This window comes from Leptidea sinapis, chromosome 22 (genome assembly GCF_905404315.1).
Source record: "Leptidea sinapis chromosome 22, ilLepSina1.1, whole genome shotgun sequence".
Classification (NCBI taxonomy): Eukaryota; Metazoa; Arthropoda; class Insecta; order Lepidoptera; family Pieridae; genus Leptidea; species Leptidea sinapis.
This window is the reverse complement of record NC_066286.1, coordinates 2,838,684-2,854,877: the sequence shown is the minus strand read 5'-3', so window position 1 is coordinate 2,854,877 and position 16,194 is coordinate 2,838,684. Positions and strand designations below refer to the sequence as shown.

Here is a 16,194-nt window from a genome sequence, read left to right as displayed (position 1 = left end):
TTTATGAACGATGCGGGACTCGAACCCACGCCCTCTGGCGTGCCAGAGCACTGGCACGTGAGGGTTATCACTTTAAAAACATAACAAATTGTATAGATTTACAAGAGCGACATCTGAAGTCAATTTCCTAATATACAAATACTGGGGTTGAGCAGGCTATCAACTGTAAAGTAGATGAAGCCACAACCTGAGAGTTGAACAAAGCATACAAGATCCTAACAATCACTTCTTCTCCTCTTCCTCAAATAAAGTATGTAGTGTGTACGCAGCTTTAGCAACGGATCAATTTTCTCTGTCCATTTAGAATGAGTCTATTGTTCGTTTGCAACAAAGAAGCCTTATTTAATGCGAGACTTTCCTTAACGCCATGAAAATTGTTTCGGAACTCTGTTACCGATATTTTTGGACAATGGCGACCATTTTTCTTTTTGTGTTTATGATAAAAAAAGTCAGTTTTATTTGTTTAGTTTATTTACGTAGCGTTTGATATCAGTTTCTTTGTATTATGAAGTTTCTATTATCTTTGCTTATGTCTTGTTGTTGGTATTCTATTTATATTGATATTCTAGGTTTATATTATTGTTCTGGCGAGCCGAATCTCACCCATCTCACGTAGTAGAGAGTGGCACCTAAGTACATATTACGAAGTTTTGTTCTGCAAAACAGTGTAAAGTTTCGGATAAAACTGGGTAAAATTAGGAAAAAAAAGAGCTTGTGTCGTAATTATAATTACTATATAAAAATAATTACGCACTTTTTTATTTAAATGTATTGCAATTTAAGCAAAAAACTTGAGTCGAAGAAGGAGTGTGGAAATGTTAATAAATCACCTAACATAATTAATTAATTTTAACTTAATTTGTAACCAACGGATATTAAACTTTATCGTGTACTCGAAACCGTTCTAATTAGAAAGTATTTTGATAGTTATTTACTGTAACAGACATTTCTTGCCTTCTTCGTATCGTTTTGATCACTCCACGTTCCACGCTCCAAGTTTTTTTATTTTTATTTTAAGGAATTGTTGTTTTGTTTTGAACAAATGATAAACTTAGATAATTTATACGTCTAGATAGAGCCTGTTGCTGTTAGACAACAGATGAAAATAGGTCAGGTTTATTAGTTTAGTGTGCATGACAAGCTACGTCTTACACTAGCGATTTGTATGTCTCTTTGTGTTAGTGTGCCTGCATTGCTCAAAATAGAGATTAACTGTCAATCACAATTCTCTTCGCCGTTTTCGCAGCTGTCAGAATCTTTCTAGACGATCTAATAACGACTAGATAAACGATCTAAGATGATAACATTTAATAAGTCATTGTACTATTTTAATAACGTAAATAAGATCGTCAGAGAGAATTTATTAAGATTACAATAAATGTAAGAAATCTATAATGTATACTGTATTCGAAGCAAAAAATATATTTTTTTTCATTTCTTTACGGTCAGCTTTCCACATGACATGATTGAAAAATTATGTCATTCAAATCAAAAGACATTCAAATCGTTACGCCGTCCTTCAGATTAGAGTACAGAAGTGCACAGAAAAACAGACAAAAATTATACTTATTGTTTATGATCCTGGCTTCAAATTTCAATGTACAGTCATCGTAGTTGATTTTATGATATATCATAATACTAGCTGACCCGGCAAACGTTGTTTTGCCATATAAAGTATAATTCACGTGATAGTCTTATAAATAATAAATAGTCTATGTGTTATTCTGGTGTGTTAGCTATATTATTGTAAAGTTTCTTCAAAATCCAATCAGTAGTTTTTGCGTTAAAGAATTTCAAACATACATCCAGACATACAAACTTTCACATTTATAATATTTCACATTTATAATATTAATAGGATATATAAATTACGTGACACGTTGTTTGTCCGCGATGGACTCCTAAACTATTGAACGGATTTTAATGGGGATTGCTTCATGGAGTGCAGTTTAGTCCAACTTGAGAGATAGGATAGTTTTTATTTCGATTTGGGACTTATAAATATTTTTATTTTCAATATTTGTTTTGTATGGACATATTACTTTTACGTTATTATATTATATATTTTTTTTATTATCTACAGAACAACGCCTGTATGGACAGCTAGTTATATATATAACATGCATTAGAACTGGAAAAGTACCGCATTTACAGGAATTAGGGAAAACGCCATGAAAGCCTGTGCGGACTGTCCCAACCGCAAATGCTTTTAATATTTGTCGCTCGGAACTTTGTAATTAAAGCCTACCCTACCCGAGCCATTATTGTTTTTTTCTTAAATAAATGATGAAATAGGCAAGGTTTATTACTTTAGTGTGCGTGACAAGCTAGATCTTACACTCACGATTTGTATGTCACTTTGTGTTAGTGTGCGTGCATTGCTCAAAATAGAGGTTAACTGTCAAACTCAATTTTTTTCGACGTTACAGCTGTCACAGTCTATATATAATCTCAGCCTATATTATTACATTACACACTTATTATTCTCTCCCTTCTACTCGAGTTTATAAATAATACATTCAATTTTTAACGCGACCGTGTTTCCCGAGTATTTTACACGTTTTCAGAGCTATCATACGCGATGATCTAAAAGAATAAATGATTAAAAGTTTTTCTTAAATAAGATTTAGCGGTGAACGTATAAATTTGTGTCTTCTTAAGGCCTACGCAGACCGGGACGGCAAGGCAAGGGATTTTGCCGTGAGTCAGCGCACACTGGCCGCTTAGATACCGCGGCATTCCAGCACTTTGCCACGGCATGCCACGGCGTGCCGCGGCACGACAAAGCACGCCTCAGCGACTCCTGCTGCCTGATACACTTTTAGTCTTCAGTTGCGTTTGATCGAGTGTTGGTGTGCCTCAGTTTTAAAATGGTAGATTGGGATTTGGTGTTGATATCGATTATTGCAGATGAAGAAGAAGGTGCACAGGCTAATAATAGGGATAGAAGAAGATTTTGGGTTGATAATTTATGGAAAGAAAGGGAATCAAAGGGTGAATTCAATAATTTATTTAATGATTTAAAATACGACGTGCAAAAATTTTATGACTATCATAGAATGGATTATGAGAAATTTCAAGCACTGTTGAATATATGTCGACCATATATCGAAAAACAGAGGACCAATTTTCGCAACCCCATTGAAGCCGATCAGAGATTATCCTTGTGTTTGAGGTGGGTAGTTAAATGATTGTATAAGTTTTATTTTTTCTTCTTTTATTAAATTAAAAAAAAAAAAACAATATTTTTTGCCAAGTACAATCATGTATTGTAGACACATAATAACGATTTTCAAGTTTTTGCACTGATAAACCTTCTCACTGATAATCCCTGGATCTTTATTTGTTTTTACTTAATTTAGAGTACCTACTAGTTTAGATTAGTTTCGTATTCACAAACTGCAGTTTTGTAGCCAGACCCTGAAGCAGCTTCATAGCCAGGGCCAGAGGCGGTACCATAAACAGACCGTGAAACAGCTTCATAACCAGAGCCTGAGGCAGTTCCATAGCCAGACCCCGAAGCAGCTTCATAACCAGAGCCTGAGGCGGTTCCATAGCCAGACCCCGAAGCAGCTTCATAACCAGAGCCTGAGGTGGTTTCATAGCTAGAGACATCTTCAGATGTTGGAGCTGGAGTTCCCTCTATGTATTTTAATTCGGCGTCAGTTACCACATTAAATATTTGTCTCTTTATTTGGACCTGCACTCTTTCTGGTAGTTTTTTTACTGTGGCAGCCATTGTTTGAAAGAACGAATCAATGGGGTCCACCTCCTTTTTCGATTCAATGTATTTATTTAGTATTTCAGCAGTTGTTGTAGGTTCTGGTCTTATTAAGGAATGGTGTGAATCATTGGTCATTCGCGAAACTGAACGTTCATCATTATCATTGACAGCGGATTCTGCGAAAGAAGTCTGCGTATCCTCTGAAGAGGAGTCCAGATTCGAGGTTTGTTTTCTGTGCTGAATGAATTTTTTCAAAAACTCCAGCTCTTTTTCAAACTTGATAGGGCGTCGCTTTGTGTACGGGTCACCACTCTTTGTTTTTCTGTTATTCAGAGCTTTCCTAAAATTATTACGTATATTACCCCATATTTTCTGGCATTCTTCACCTAAAACAAAACATAAGCAGGTAAAATGGTATAGAAACAGAATAAGTAGGTAATGGGAAAAGGCCTTAGATAGTGACTAGGTTAGCACCAGCTGTGTTTATGGGATTATATTGAGCTAATCTTTTTCTAAGTAGAAATTACCACTGGCATTACGGTGACGGAAAAATATCATGAGGAATTCATAATTATATATAAATACGTAAACTGTATTATTTAATTGACTTTGTTTAACTGTGCCCTGTCTTTCACTCTGCCTCACTTACCCCTAATTATATTATCTTTCAGATTTTTGATCACGGGAAGTAGCTTCAAGTCTCTAGGTTACAGCTATCGCATGGGGTTTAGTACAGTGCGCTCTATCGTACATGAAACTTGCCGAGTCATTTGGAATGCCCTAAGACCTAGTGTTATGCCAAAACCAACAAGGGAAAAATGGACGCGAATCGCGATGGAATTTGATGAAAAATGGAATTTCCCGAACTGCATCGGTGCAATAGATGGTAAACATTTCAAGATAAAAGCACCTCGCAATAGTGGAAGTCTCTACATAAACTATAAAAAGTTTTTCAGTATCGTACTACTAGCGGTTGTGGATGCAAATTATAAATTTGTGATTGCAGATGTAGGATCATATGGACGAAATAGTGATGGAGGTATAATGCAAAACTCAATATTTGGAAAAAAATTGACTTCTAATGCCCTCGATATTCCCCCAAAAAAACGTTTACCGAGGACAGATCTTGAGTTGCCGTATGTTTTTGTAGCAGACGAGGCTTTTCCGTTAACCACAAACATTATGAGACCATTTAGTGGCGATCGATTGACAGATGAAGCAATGAAAATATACAATTATCGTTTGAGTAGAGCCAGGCGTATCGTCGAAAATGCATTTGGTATACTTCAAGAACGTTTCGAATTATGTCAAAAAGGAATTCAGGTTCAACCAAAATATGTTGATAATATCATTTTAGCATGTACTTGCTTACACAATTTCATCATAGGTGGTACAAGCACAGAAAGCCAAAATATAGCAAGTGTAAGCATTAATTTAGAAAACGATAATAATATGAACAATGCATTAGATGGTATGACAGTACGGGAGATGTTTAAAGATTACTTTAGGTCTGATGAGGGCTCTATTCCATGGCAAAACGATATTGTAAATAGACATTAATACTGTGTTAAATCTTAAAATATAATTATAGTGCAAAAATATTTACTTACCTGTTTTATTCATTTCTATTCCAATTCTTTTCCACGCATTGTTCTTCATTTGAGTGTTCATATAATGTTTTGATGACATATTATATAAATAATCATAGTCTTGAACTAAAGTTATTAATTTTTCCTCCATGTTGGAATAAAAAACGTAAAAAACTGGTCTCCGAAAAAATCACGTAGCACAGTCGTCAAAGACGCGGGCGCAAATGGATGGTCAATATTGGTGTGCATTCCCCGCTTCTCTACTCCCGCCGCCGCACCCCGCAGTATATCACTACGAGCGCCGGAGTCCGTGGCATGCCGTTGCCTACCGCAGTATGCCACGGCATCCCGCCACGGGAGCCTGTGGCGCGTGTTGCGATAAAATCCCTTTCAATGCCACGGCATCATTTTAAAGCATAGCAATTTATGTCGTATTTCTGTACCAGTACGGTTGAATGTCCATTAGTAAAAATTAAAATCCCTTGCCTTGCCGTCCCGGTCTGCGTAGGCCTTTAGGGTTAAACTGGACGAAATCTTGTCAGAGCCGTTTCGGTTCGAATGGCACAGCCAGTCAAAGGCTTTGGTTGACAATAAAAATATTAGATTTAAAACATAATCCTCTTTTTTACAATTGCTGTCATAATGAGTGAATCTTATGAAGAAATCCAATACTTTTTTTAAATTTTATAATAAGAAAGGAAAACGTGCATCTCAAGCCCGTTGAGCCCGATCTTGATGGATCTCATACAGTGTGAGTAAGAGCAGCAAAAGCGTTTTCAATCGAGGAATTTTGATGTCAAAGATGCACCTAGGTCTGATCGCCCTGTTACAGATACAATTGACACCAATTTTAAAAAGCGAAGCAAAATTGGCATACCTGTACTAACAACATACCTGAAGAACTGGAATTGACTAGTTTTGGCACATTTGAAAAGAAAATGATTTTTTAAATGAAAATAAGGAACGAGACGAGCTGGACGTTCAGTTGATGGTAATTGATACGCCCTATCCATTACAATGCGTTGCCGCTCAGGATTATTGAAAAACCCACAAATTCTGAGCGGCAATACAGTTGCGCTCGTCACCTTGAGACATAAGATGTTAAGTCGTTGACCAGTAATTTCACTAGCTACTACGCCCTTCAGACCGAAACAAAGTAATGTATACACATTACTGCTTCATGGCAGAAATAGGGGTCGGTGTACCCATAATCTAGCCGGCTTCCTGCGCAAAGGAGCCTCCCACAAAAAGCTTGATAAATTGTGTGCCATACGAGCTCATTGAAAGCAACCTAATTAACCGTGTTCTCAAATGTCGTGGTCAAAGACGGACGGTCACAAAACACGGACTAACTCGCAATAAGTCAATGTTGTGTATTGGTGATGATGGGAATGGCGTTGTAAATTATGAGTTAATTTTTATTTCTGGCAGAACAATCGATTCGGTTCTCTACTGGTATCAACTGATGAGATTACGGCAAGAATTGGATAAAAGCTGCGGGAATTGAAAAGAAAGACCGATCAATCAAAGGAAAAAAAATCGTATGCACTCAGAAAAAATTAAGAGACTTTGGCTGGAAGGTGGATTTTCATCCGAGATTTCAGAGAGATTGCTAAAAATACTTGTGGCGTTTTTCTATCAGAAGTCCCAAGATTTCTACAAGAACGTGATCAGGGTTAGGACATTTTTTTACAAAATTCATTAATACTATCTTAGTAATACCGTAAAGGCGAAGTTTTTTGACTAATGGTTCAACACAATAAAAAGAGTTGGATAAATCATTGGATTTGGCGTGCAATGCACTCTCAAGACCTGCGTTTAAGTTCGTTCACCGATTAGTTATTACATATAATAAGAAAAACGTATAAAATACTAATTTTCGTTATAGTCACTATTTTTATTAACGACCAAATCCTCACGCTCTGAAGATTACAAAAACAATTAATAAAATACGATGAATGAACAAAATATTAACAGCCGAGCTCAACGTTGATGCAATTATTCGGGTCAGTTGTTTGACGTCAAAACTGTTCTGCGTGGAGCTGCGTAACGAGTACTGCCAATTATTATACAGCGTGCGCTCTTTTTGCTTTGATAAAATGATTTTGTTTCGACCGCCATAATATCTTTGGTCGTTACAGAAGTTGATGGTCGTTACAGAAGTTGATTGAACAAATTAAGAAAATATCTTAGTTTTAATTTAGTCTCTTTAGTATTTAATAATTTTGCATCTCTTTATTAACTTAAAAATGTATGCTATTATTATTATTATTACAAAAACCATCAATAATTTTCTTTAAATATTTTATCATTTTCAATTCAATATATTTAATTAATGTTTATTATTTTCAATACAAATTTAAATTGTAATTAATTTGCTCGCATTTCTCTATGTATTATTATTATTTAATTTATTATTTAATTGTGGAAACTTTTATTGGTCAGTGATTTATATATAAGTTTTATTTTTTAAGTGTATTAAGTTGTACTGTTTGTTTCCCGAATAAAATAAAATAAATAATAATAATCTTTTATCATATTTTATCCGCCAAGGTAAAGGATCCATCGAAGATATATTTGCAGTTTAATAACAAAACGGGAACATGTCCCATATATTTTTACTTACTATTTGATGAAAAAATTTAAATGATAATTTCCAAAAGTGTTTGGTATTAGATCACCAATAGTTGATCAGCTCCACCAAGTACAACAACCGTGCCCTAACGATCTAACTTCAAAAGTAAAATATCAGCAGAGATCGGAAGAAGACTAAATATAAATCTCTCGGCGACAGGGCACGTCGAGCTCATAGCTAAACTTTGCCATTGAAATATTTCTATGTGAGTCGATGCTTTGATTTATACAGAATCTCGGAAAGTTCAACACGTACAGAATAAACTTTTCACTGCAAAACCTAAAATCAAAAATCGTTATTCAAACGCATTAAAAAAACGCAAATAAAATGTGAGTTTAATTATGTATGCACGCAAGAAGTTATACTTCTTTGGCCTAACATAGCAAAAATCCTTAAAATTATTTATTCCTCGTGCTATACTACATTTAATGAAAGTACAATATTGCATGGATCTTGTAACGATGGCTTTGACAATTAAATAACGAATAGGGCTGTATGGGCTTGAACCCTTTGCCTATCCTAACAATGGACGAAGAAACCAAAAAAAAATAACGAATGTCGCAAACGTCAGATGTTAGGAACCAACTTCACCCTGTTACTTTGTATTACAGTGATGCGCGCGCATCTTAAAATGTCACTCTCATCATTTTTTCATAACGCGCCTAAAGAAGTATAACTTTAAAAATACTTTCGTATAGTGATAGTATAGATAATTTTAAATAAATAATATCAGAAAGCTCAAAAACTAAACGAATTCAGCTCGCGACTTCGTCTGAGTAGAAATCAAAACTGGATCCACAGTGATAAAAATGTGCCCTAGCAGTTAATTATTTACCCGTTATTATTAATTCTAGATGTTACTGGGACTTACTTTGTGTCACCCATACTTAGGCACAGCTAACTAGAAATATTACCAGACAAAGCTAAAAAAATACTATCGAAGCTCAACTTATATATTTACAATTAAATACTATCCCTCTTATTCATAAAAGTCTGCTAACTTAAAGCATTGCTAATTCTCACTCTGTCTTCTTCTATTGACCTAAGTCAGAATGAGAAAAAACACTCCTTAGCGGCTGTTTTAAGTTAACGGACCATTATTAATAGCTAGTACTAGGGTACTTATATATATACGATCGGATTAGCAACTATAGAAATTCGATAATTTATGGAAATGAATATACTTAAAAACTACTTAATTAATTTAAAAATACTTTCACCTATAGAAAGTTAAATTATCAGCGAGTAACATGGGTTCAATATTTTTTTACAAATCTGACAGATTAACAAACAGAATTGAATTTAGCTTTTAAGATGTGAATTGAATTTGAATACTGAAAATTCACTCTTTTTATAACCGTTATCCTCTAAATTAGTATAAAAGTCAGTATTAAATAATGTAATAGTATAAGATTTTATGTACTTTTAATTTTTTCAAATCACACGTTGTAATTAAAAAACATAAAATGAGCTGAGCTCGGAATATTAAGTGCAAACCTAAACATTCGGTTAACATTACTCCAAATAACATAATTTCTGTCTCCAACATTTCAAAAAATAAAATTACTTCAATTATTATTAATTTATAATTATGTTATCCTTTATATACAACTCGTATGCCCTAAGAATTCACCCTCGTCCTATGAGCCAATAACCTTTGGCATGTATTAACGCCTTAATAGGGTTGTGTAAATGACAGGCAAATAAAACGGACTGTATTGAAGTGAAACTTTTTTATCGATATATCGGAGAAATTTTATAGCAATGTCGTCACGACTTTCGGTTACGCGCCATATTGTTTTTTTTATCAAAGTTCACTATAAGTTTGAAAGTGATAAAATAAAAAGACTTCTTTGTATGCATGCATATATTAAATAATTTGTTTAAATTTAATACGGATTTTTTTTTCTTAAGCATTATCTACCCAATTTCTGTGAAGATAGAAGTTATAAGTAGAAATAGTATGTTATAAAGAAGTTTCTTGACTTAAAAGAGTGGTACTGAGTTTCTTGCTACTTCTTCTCATTAGCTCAACCTTTTACGAAGTAGCAGTAGATTCAATAAGAAAAAAATTTTTTTTGACATAAGATTCAAATTCAAATTCAAATATTTTTATTCAAAATAGGATTTATAATCACTCATTGAACGTCAAAATCTACCACCCATTCAAAAGAGACTGCCCCAGACCTGAGAAGAATGGGCGCAAGAAACTCAGCGGGCTTTTTTTTTATATAAAATATGGGTTACAATGTAATATCGTACAATAAACATTAATAATTAAAGAGCCTGAGGGTATTCGCTTTAATCCCAGTCCGTGGTGTCATTAAGAAAATCGTTTATGCTATAATAACCTTTCCCACACAAACGTTTTTTAACAATTCTTTTAAATTTCGTAACACATTTGTTTTGTACATTTTCTGGGATCATATTGTAGAAGCATATACATCGCACAACAAAAGACTTACTAACTCGACCCAACTGAGTAGTAGGCATAACAAGTTTATGTTTGTTCCTCGTGTTAACATTATGAATGTCACAGTTTCTAGAAAATTCCTCAATGTGCTTATGAACATACAAAACATTATCAAAAATGTATTGAGAAGCAACAGTCAAAATGTTTATTTCTTTAAATTTTTCTCTTAATGATTCTTTAGGACCTAGGTTATAAATCGCGCGAATAGCCCTCTTCTGCAGCACAAAGATAGTATTAATATCGGCCGCACTGCCCCATAACAATATACCATAGGACATAATACTATGAAAATAACTAAAGTATACTAATCTCGCCGTATCTATGTCAGTTAACCGTCTGATTTTCTTAACCGCATATGCTGCAGAACTAAGCCTATTCGCCAATCCTTCAATATGGGGGCCCCACTGCAATTTGGAATCAAGAGTAATGCCAAGAAATTTAGCAGATTCCACTGGTTTTACCACCTCTCCATTTAATAGAATATTCGCATCTACATATTTGACATTTGGCGCGGTGAATTTAATATATTTGGTTTTATGATTATTAACAATAAGTTATTGGCGCTAAACCAGTACACGATGTCAGATAGAGCATTGTTTACTTCGTCATATAAAACTTAGCTTCGTTTCACTTTTAATATAAGTGAAGTGTCATCCGCAAACAATACCACCTTGTGTTTTTTTTCTACAAGGTTAGGTAGATCATTTATATAAATTAGGAAGAGGAAGGGTCCAAGAATAGACCCTTGTCGTACCCCCATACCGAGAGGAGTCCCAGGAGATCTCCTGCCATTCACCTCGACCCTCTGAATCCTATTATTTAAATATGAGATCAGAAGATCGAGTGCAGATCCTCTTATACCATAGTGGCATAGCTTCCTGACCAGCGTTGAATGTTGAACACAATCAAAAGCCTTAGATAAATCACAGAAGATACCAAGTGCATTCTGTGATTCCTCCCAGGCCTCAAAAATATTCCTGATGAGTTCAACACCTGCATCCGTAGTCGAGCGTCCCCTAGTAAAGCCAAATTGTTTTATATGAAGTAACTTATAAGTGTTAAAGTGAGTAAGCATTTGGCTTAAAATAATTTTTTCAAAAATTTTACTAAGGGTCGGCAACACCGAAACAGGGCGATAGTTATTCGGGTCAGAAGTGAGTCCCGATTTAAATATTGGTGTAATTTTACTATACTTCAGAAGGTCAGGAAACACGCCATGTTCAAAACAGCTATTAAAAACTAGTGCTAGATATGGTGCTATGACGTCAATAACAGAACTTATTATTTTTACAGATATGCCCCAACTCTCATATTACAACTCCTTTGCAATCAACTGTGTTTATAAAGCCGCAACAATTAGAGCAGCCTGTAGAGTAAACTCTTGTTGATGCTAATAATACAGCACAGCTGGCGAACACACACCTACACTTATTGGTCACATTATATCGGTCACTGATACCGTGTTATAATGTAACTGGTGTGACAAATTAAAATCTAATCTATAGGATTTTTATTTTTTGTGGTTTCCCTACTTCTGGGAATATCCAAATTTTTATTTAGGTCAAAATTTAGATATACATTGTATCTAAATTTGGATTAGAACTCGTGGTTCTGGATTTTGCATCTGGTGCTTTTAGGTCTGTCTTTCAGAATTTTGAGGGTACCATGTCGTGTTGTTTCCGTTGCTAGTGAAATAGCTGGGCAAATGAAACTTAACATCTTACGTCTCAAGGTGACGAGCGCAATTGTAGTGCCACTCAGAATTTTTGTAATTTTCAAGAATCCTGAGCGGCACTGCATTGTAATGGGCAGGGCGTATAAATTACTATAAGCTGAAGGTCCTGCTCGTCTCGTCCCATATTGTCATCGTTATTCGTCATGTACTTGTCATGTTATAATTATACTTTAAGTATAAGGAAAAATCTGGAAACTATACATCTTATGTATTATTACATTAATCATAATTAAATCATAAAAATTGCCGTTTTTTTTAATAAATACTAGCTGACCCGACAGACGTTGTTCTGTATATAATAAATAAAATAATGTTTTTATATGAATTTGTCAATAATATATCATAACATCAAAAATTACTTCGTAAAATATGCTGCACCCTGCTGTTGTAATGAAATTGTTTCACAGCAGAACTGTCAAACCGTGCGTCAATAAATTCTCTCAAAAACAAATTTGTTGTTTTTATTTAAATTAGCAGCATTTTCTTGTTTATTCACCTTTTAAACGTTCTCTGGACTTCCACAAATAATTCAAGACCAAAATTAGCCAAATCGGTCCAGCCGTTCTCGGGTTTTAGTGACACTAACGAACAGCAATTCATTTTTGTATATATAGATAGATAATGTGGCGTAAATTTTTCAGTATGACATAATTAATTTATTTGTAATGCTGTCACGTTGTACATTACCATTGCTGTACAAATACTCAATTATAAACATGCGTATGCATTCAAATTCAACTTTGAAGTGATAACTTCTTATAGGAGGGTAAACCGCTTCGTATGATATCGCGTTACGGCGCCAGTCTGTCTGGAATCTCTTTCTCAGGCGAATAGGGCAGCGGTAGGCAGGCTCATCCTTTCTCACTCTAACCAATTGTTACTTTTATAGGATTTTATAATGATACTAATAATTTACATCCACAAAATTCTAATATTCAATAATTGTACCTATGAATTAACCTTTTCTTACATTAATAAACATAAAATTTAAGTAATAACCTGAGCTTCAATGAAGATAAACAATTTCAATATTAAATAGTTCAACTTAGATTAGTTGAAGTACCGACCAGTTACTGTTGTGTACATACACAGGCAAATCGCATAATTTGGCGTTTTATATACGCCGTCGACGCCTTGCGGTAAAAATTGACTCGTTGAATTGCTATATTTTCCACATTGATAATTATAATTGTAGTGTGACCATCATACAAAACAGATTGGACTAAGCAGATTTTATTTCAGTAATCAGGAATCTACCATGAAGTCTTAAAATAAGAATTTAATAGATATCAATATGGCACTTTCAATGAAAAGACAAAGAAAACGGGACATTATAATAACACAAATCAATTCTTAGAAGTCTGCATTCAAATTCAAATTGAAATTCAAATTCAAATTCAAATTCAAATTCAAATTCAAATTCAAATTCAAATATTTTTATTCAAAATAGGATTTAAAATCACTTATTGAACGTCAAAATCTACCACCCATTCAAAAGAGACTGCCTCAGACCTGAGAAGAATGGGCGCAAGAAACTCAGCGGGCTTTTTTTTTTAATATAAAATATGGATTACAATGTAATATCGTACAATAAACATTTATAATTAAAGAGCCTGAGGGTGTTCGCTTTATTCCCAGTCCGTGGTGTCATTAAGAAAATCGTTTATGCTATAATAACCTTTCCCACACAAACGTTTTTTAACAATTCTTTTAAATTTCGTAACACATTTGTTTTGTACATTTTCTGGGATCATATTGTAGAAGCATATACATCGCCCAACAAAAGACTTACTAACTCGACCCAACCGAGTAGTAGGCACAACAAGTTTATGTTTGTTCCTCGTGTTAACATTATGAATGTCACAGTTTCTAGAAAATTCCTCAATGTGCTTATGAACATACAAAAAATTATCAAAAATGTATTGAGAAGCAACAGTCAAAATGTTTATTTCTTTAAATTTTTCTCTTAATGATTCTTTAGGACCTAGGTTATAAATCGCGCGAATAGCCCTCTTCTGCAGCACAATTATAGTATTAATATCGGCCGCACTGCCCCATAACAATATACCATAGGACATAATACTATGAAAATAACTAAAGTATGCATTATCATCATACCTAGGTAAAGATGAGATTTAAGACCTCAAAGATCTCTATAAAATTAACAGCACATTTACGAACACATATTATTAGAAAAATCTGTTCTTTATTTGAATATGTATGACACATATTCATTATACCTACTCGACATAATAATATTTAACAAAAATTGAGCAAATTTTTAAAACTGTTATTTCAACGGACGACGCCATATTGAAATACGATGCCTGCGACGTATTAGATACAGTAACAAGTCCCAGGCTAAAGTCTATTAAGCGCTTGTTTGTACTTAGCTTAAATCAATAATGTTAATCATATGGTTGACTGACGGTTGTTGCGGTGATGTCATTTGCATTGCGTGTAAAGTTGATTGATCATTAATTATAAACCACTAAATCAATGTTGATTCAATAATGCTGTTGTTTTGGTAATTTAAAAATTAAGCACGTAAGTTAAGAATTACAAAACGCATGCTCATTTTCCATTGATTTTCCACTGAGGACACTGCGTCTCTTAAAGATGTCAGAATGTGATTTAGACACAAATTAGAACTCCGGATATGCAAGAGGGGAAAATTTCTAACCGTTGCCTTTGACGTTGGCCAAGCACACGTAGGGAGACAATAGATGTAGAGATTTAAGTGCTTTTTGCCCCAACAATAATAATAATAATGTTCATTAACAATTTCGGCAGTTAAATGAGCGGGCACTTAGATATAAATAAGGAATACCAAATACGCTAACGGGTAGATTAAAATATTATACTAAACAAAATTAGGCGGTAAAAACCCTTTAAGCTCAAAATACAGTATGATGGTAAAATATATCCCTTGTCTAGTATACCCTCAATATATTTTAAGTTCCTTACATTAAAAAAAAGTTATTTCCAATTCTGCACTAAGAACTAAGTAATGAAAATAAAACTCAGAAATCAACTTTATTACTATTTTTCCCAGTACAATAATGGTTTTGACTTATAGATACTCATAAAAACCGTTTGCCATAGTCAATTATATACGAAACATAAACATACTATATAACGAAGTTCTCTTTTTACATCAAAGTGTGCCCGCTTTTCAATAATTTCACATGAATTAGTACGAGTGAACGAGAACAAAGTAGCGTCAGCAACTTCATTTTCTAAAGGGTCTAAAAAAAATTAGGAATTATTTTTTGATGACATTGTGATGACATGACACTTTGTGTTACTGTGCGTGCATTGCTAAAAATAGAGATCAATAGTCAAACTCAATTTTTTTCGACGTTTTCACAGCAGGCACATAATCGATCTACGATTTCAATCATGTTATCTGTTATGACCCAGGTCAATCGTTGGCTATAAAATAAAAACTTAGCCAGAATTTTCTTCTTCGTCCAGCACGTAGATTTCCCTCCACTTTGCCTATCACGATCTGCTGAAGCAGGTTACAGGTATTGTGTCTGAGCTCTTGGATATACTTTATCTTACGCTTCTTGATACAAAGCATTTTTCTGTTTATAACTGAACTGAACTGTTTCAGAAACGATTTCATTTCTAAACTTTTGTATTCAGATGATGCGCATTATATTCGGCGGTAGTGCCGATTTTCGAAGGCCTGCACGCATCTAGTGACCTCATTCAAATTTCCGCTTCGCAGACGCACATAAGCACAGGCCATAATAACTATAAGCTTTATGTGAAATTTTTTGTTAATTCATTACATTTTTAAAGAAAATAGTGTTAAAAAAGATGGAAAAATTAATTCACTTATGGTCGTTTTAAAACGGTCACACATCACGGTCTTTAAAGAAGGCGCATCTTTTCAAATTGACCTTGAAACAACATAGTAGAAAATTCTTCCGTAATAAAAGTCGTTCCTAATTTTTTTGTTGACTGTACACCTCACACGTAAAGGTCAGTGGCTATTTAAGTTTTCTATACGTTCTCTTGTATTTTTTT

At 34.1% G+C, this 16,194-nt stretch overlaps 2 protein-coding genes across 4 annotated transcripts in view; one reads left to right on the top strand and one right to left on the bottom strand.

Moving 5' to 3' along the window:
* LOC126970970 (inactive dipeptidyl peptidase 10) overlaps nt 1-16,194 on the bottom strand; it is a 193,052-nt gene that overhangs the window by 34,213 nt on the left and 142,645 nt on the right. The window lies entirely within an intron of this gene.
* Nucleotides 2,871-5,329, top strand: LOC126970998 (uncharacterized). Of its 2 annotated transcripts, XM_050817168.1 has the most exons (3): nt 2,871-3,175; nt 4,396-4,610; nt 4,731-5,329. In XM_050817168.1, the coding sequence occupies exons 1-3, from the start codon at nt 2,871-2,873 to the stop codon at nt 5,282-5,284; spliced, it is 1,074 nt and encodes a 357-aa protein (XP_050673125.1). In that variant the 3' UTR covers nt 5,285-5,329. The 2 variants fall into 2 exon arrangements, with proteins under 2 accessions (XP_050673125.1, XP_050673124.1); XM_050817167.1 differs by having other exon boundaries at nt 4,396-5,329.

What these genes read in the sequence shown, in the direction of transcription:
- LOC126970998 (XM_050817167.1), top strand. Translation starts at nt 2,871, where the DNA reads ATGGTAGATTGGGATTTGGTGTTGATATCGATTATTGCAGATGAAGAA. An exon ending in AGATTATCCTTGTGTTTGAG is followed by an intron (nt 3,176 to 4,395) that starts GTGGGTAGTTAA and finishes ATTATCTTTCAG; the next exon opens with ATTTTTGATCACGGGAAGTA.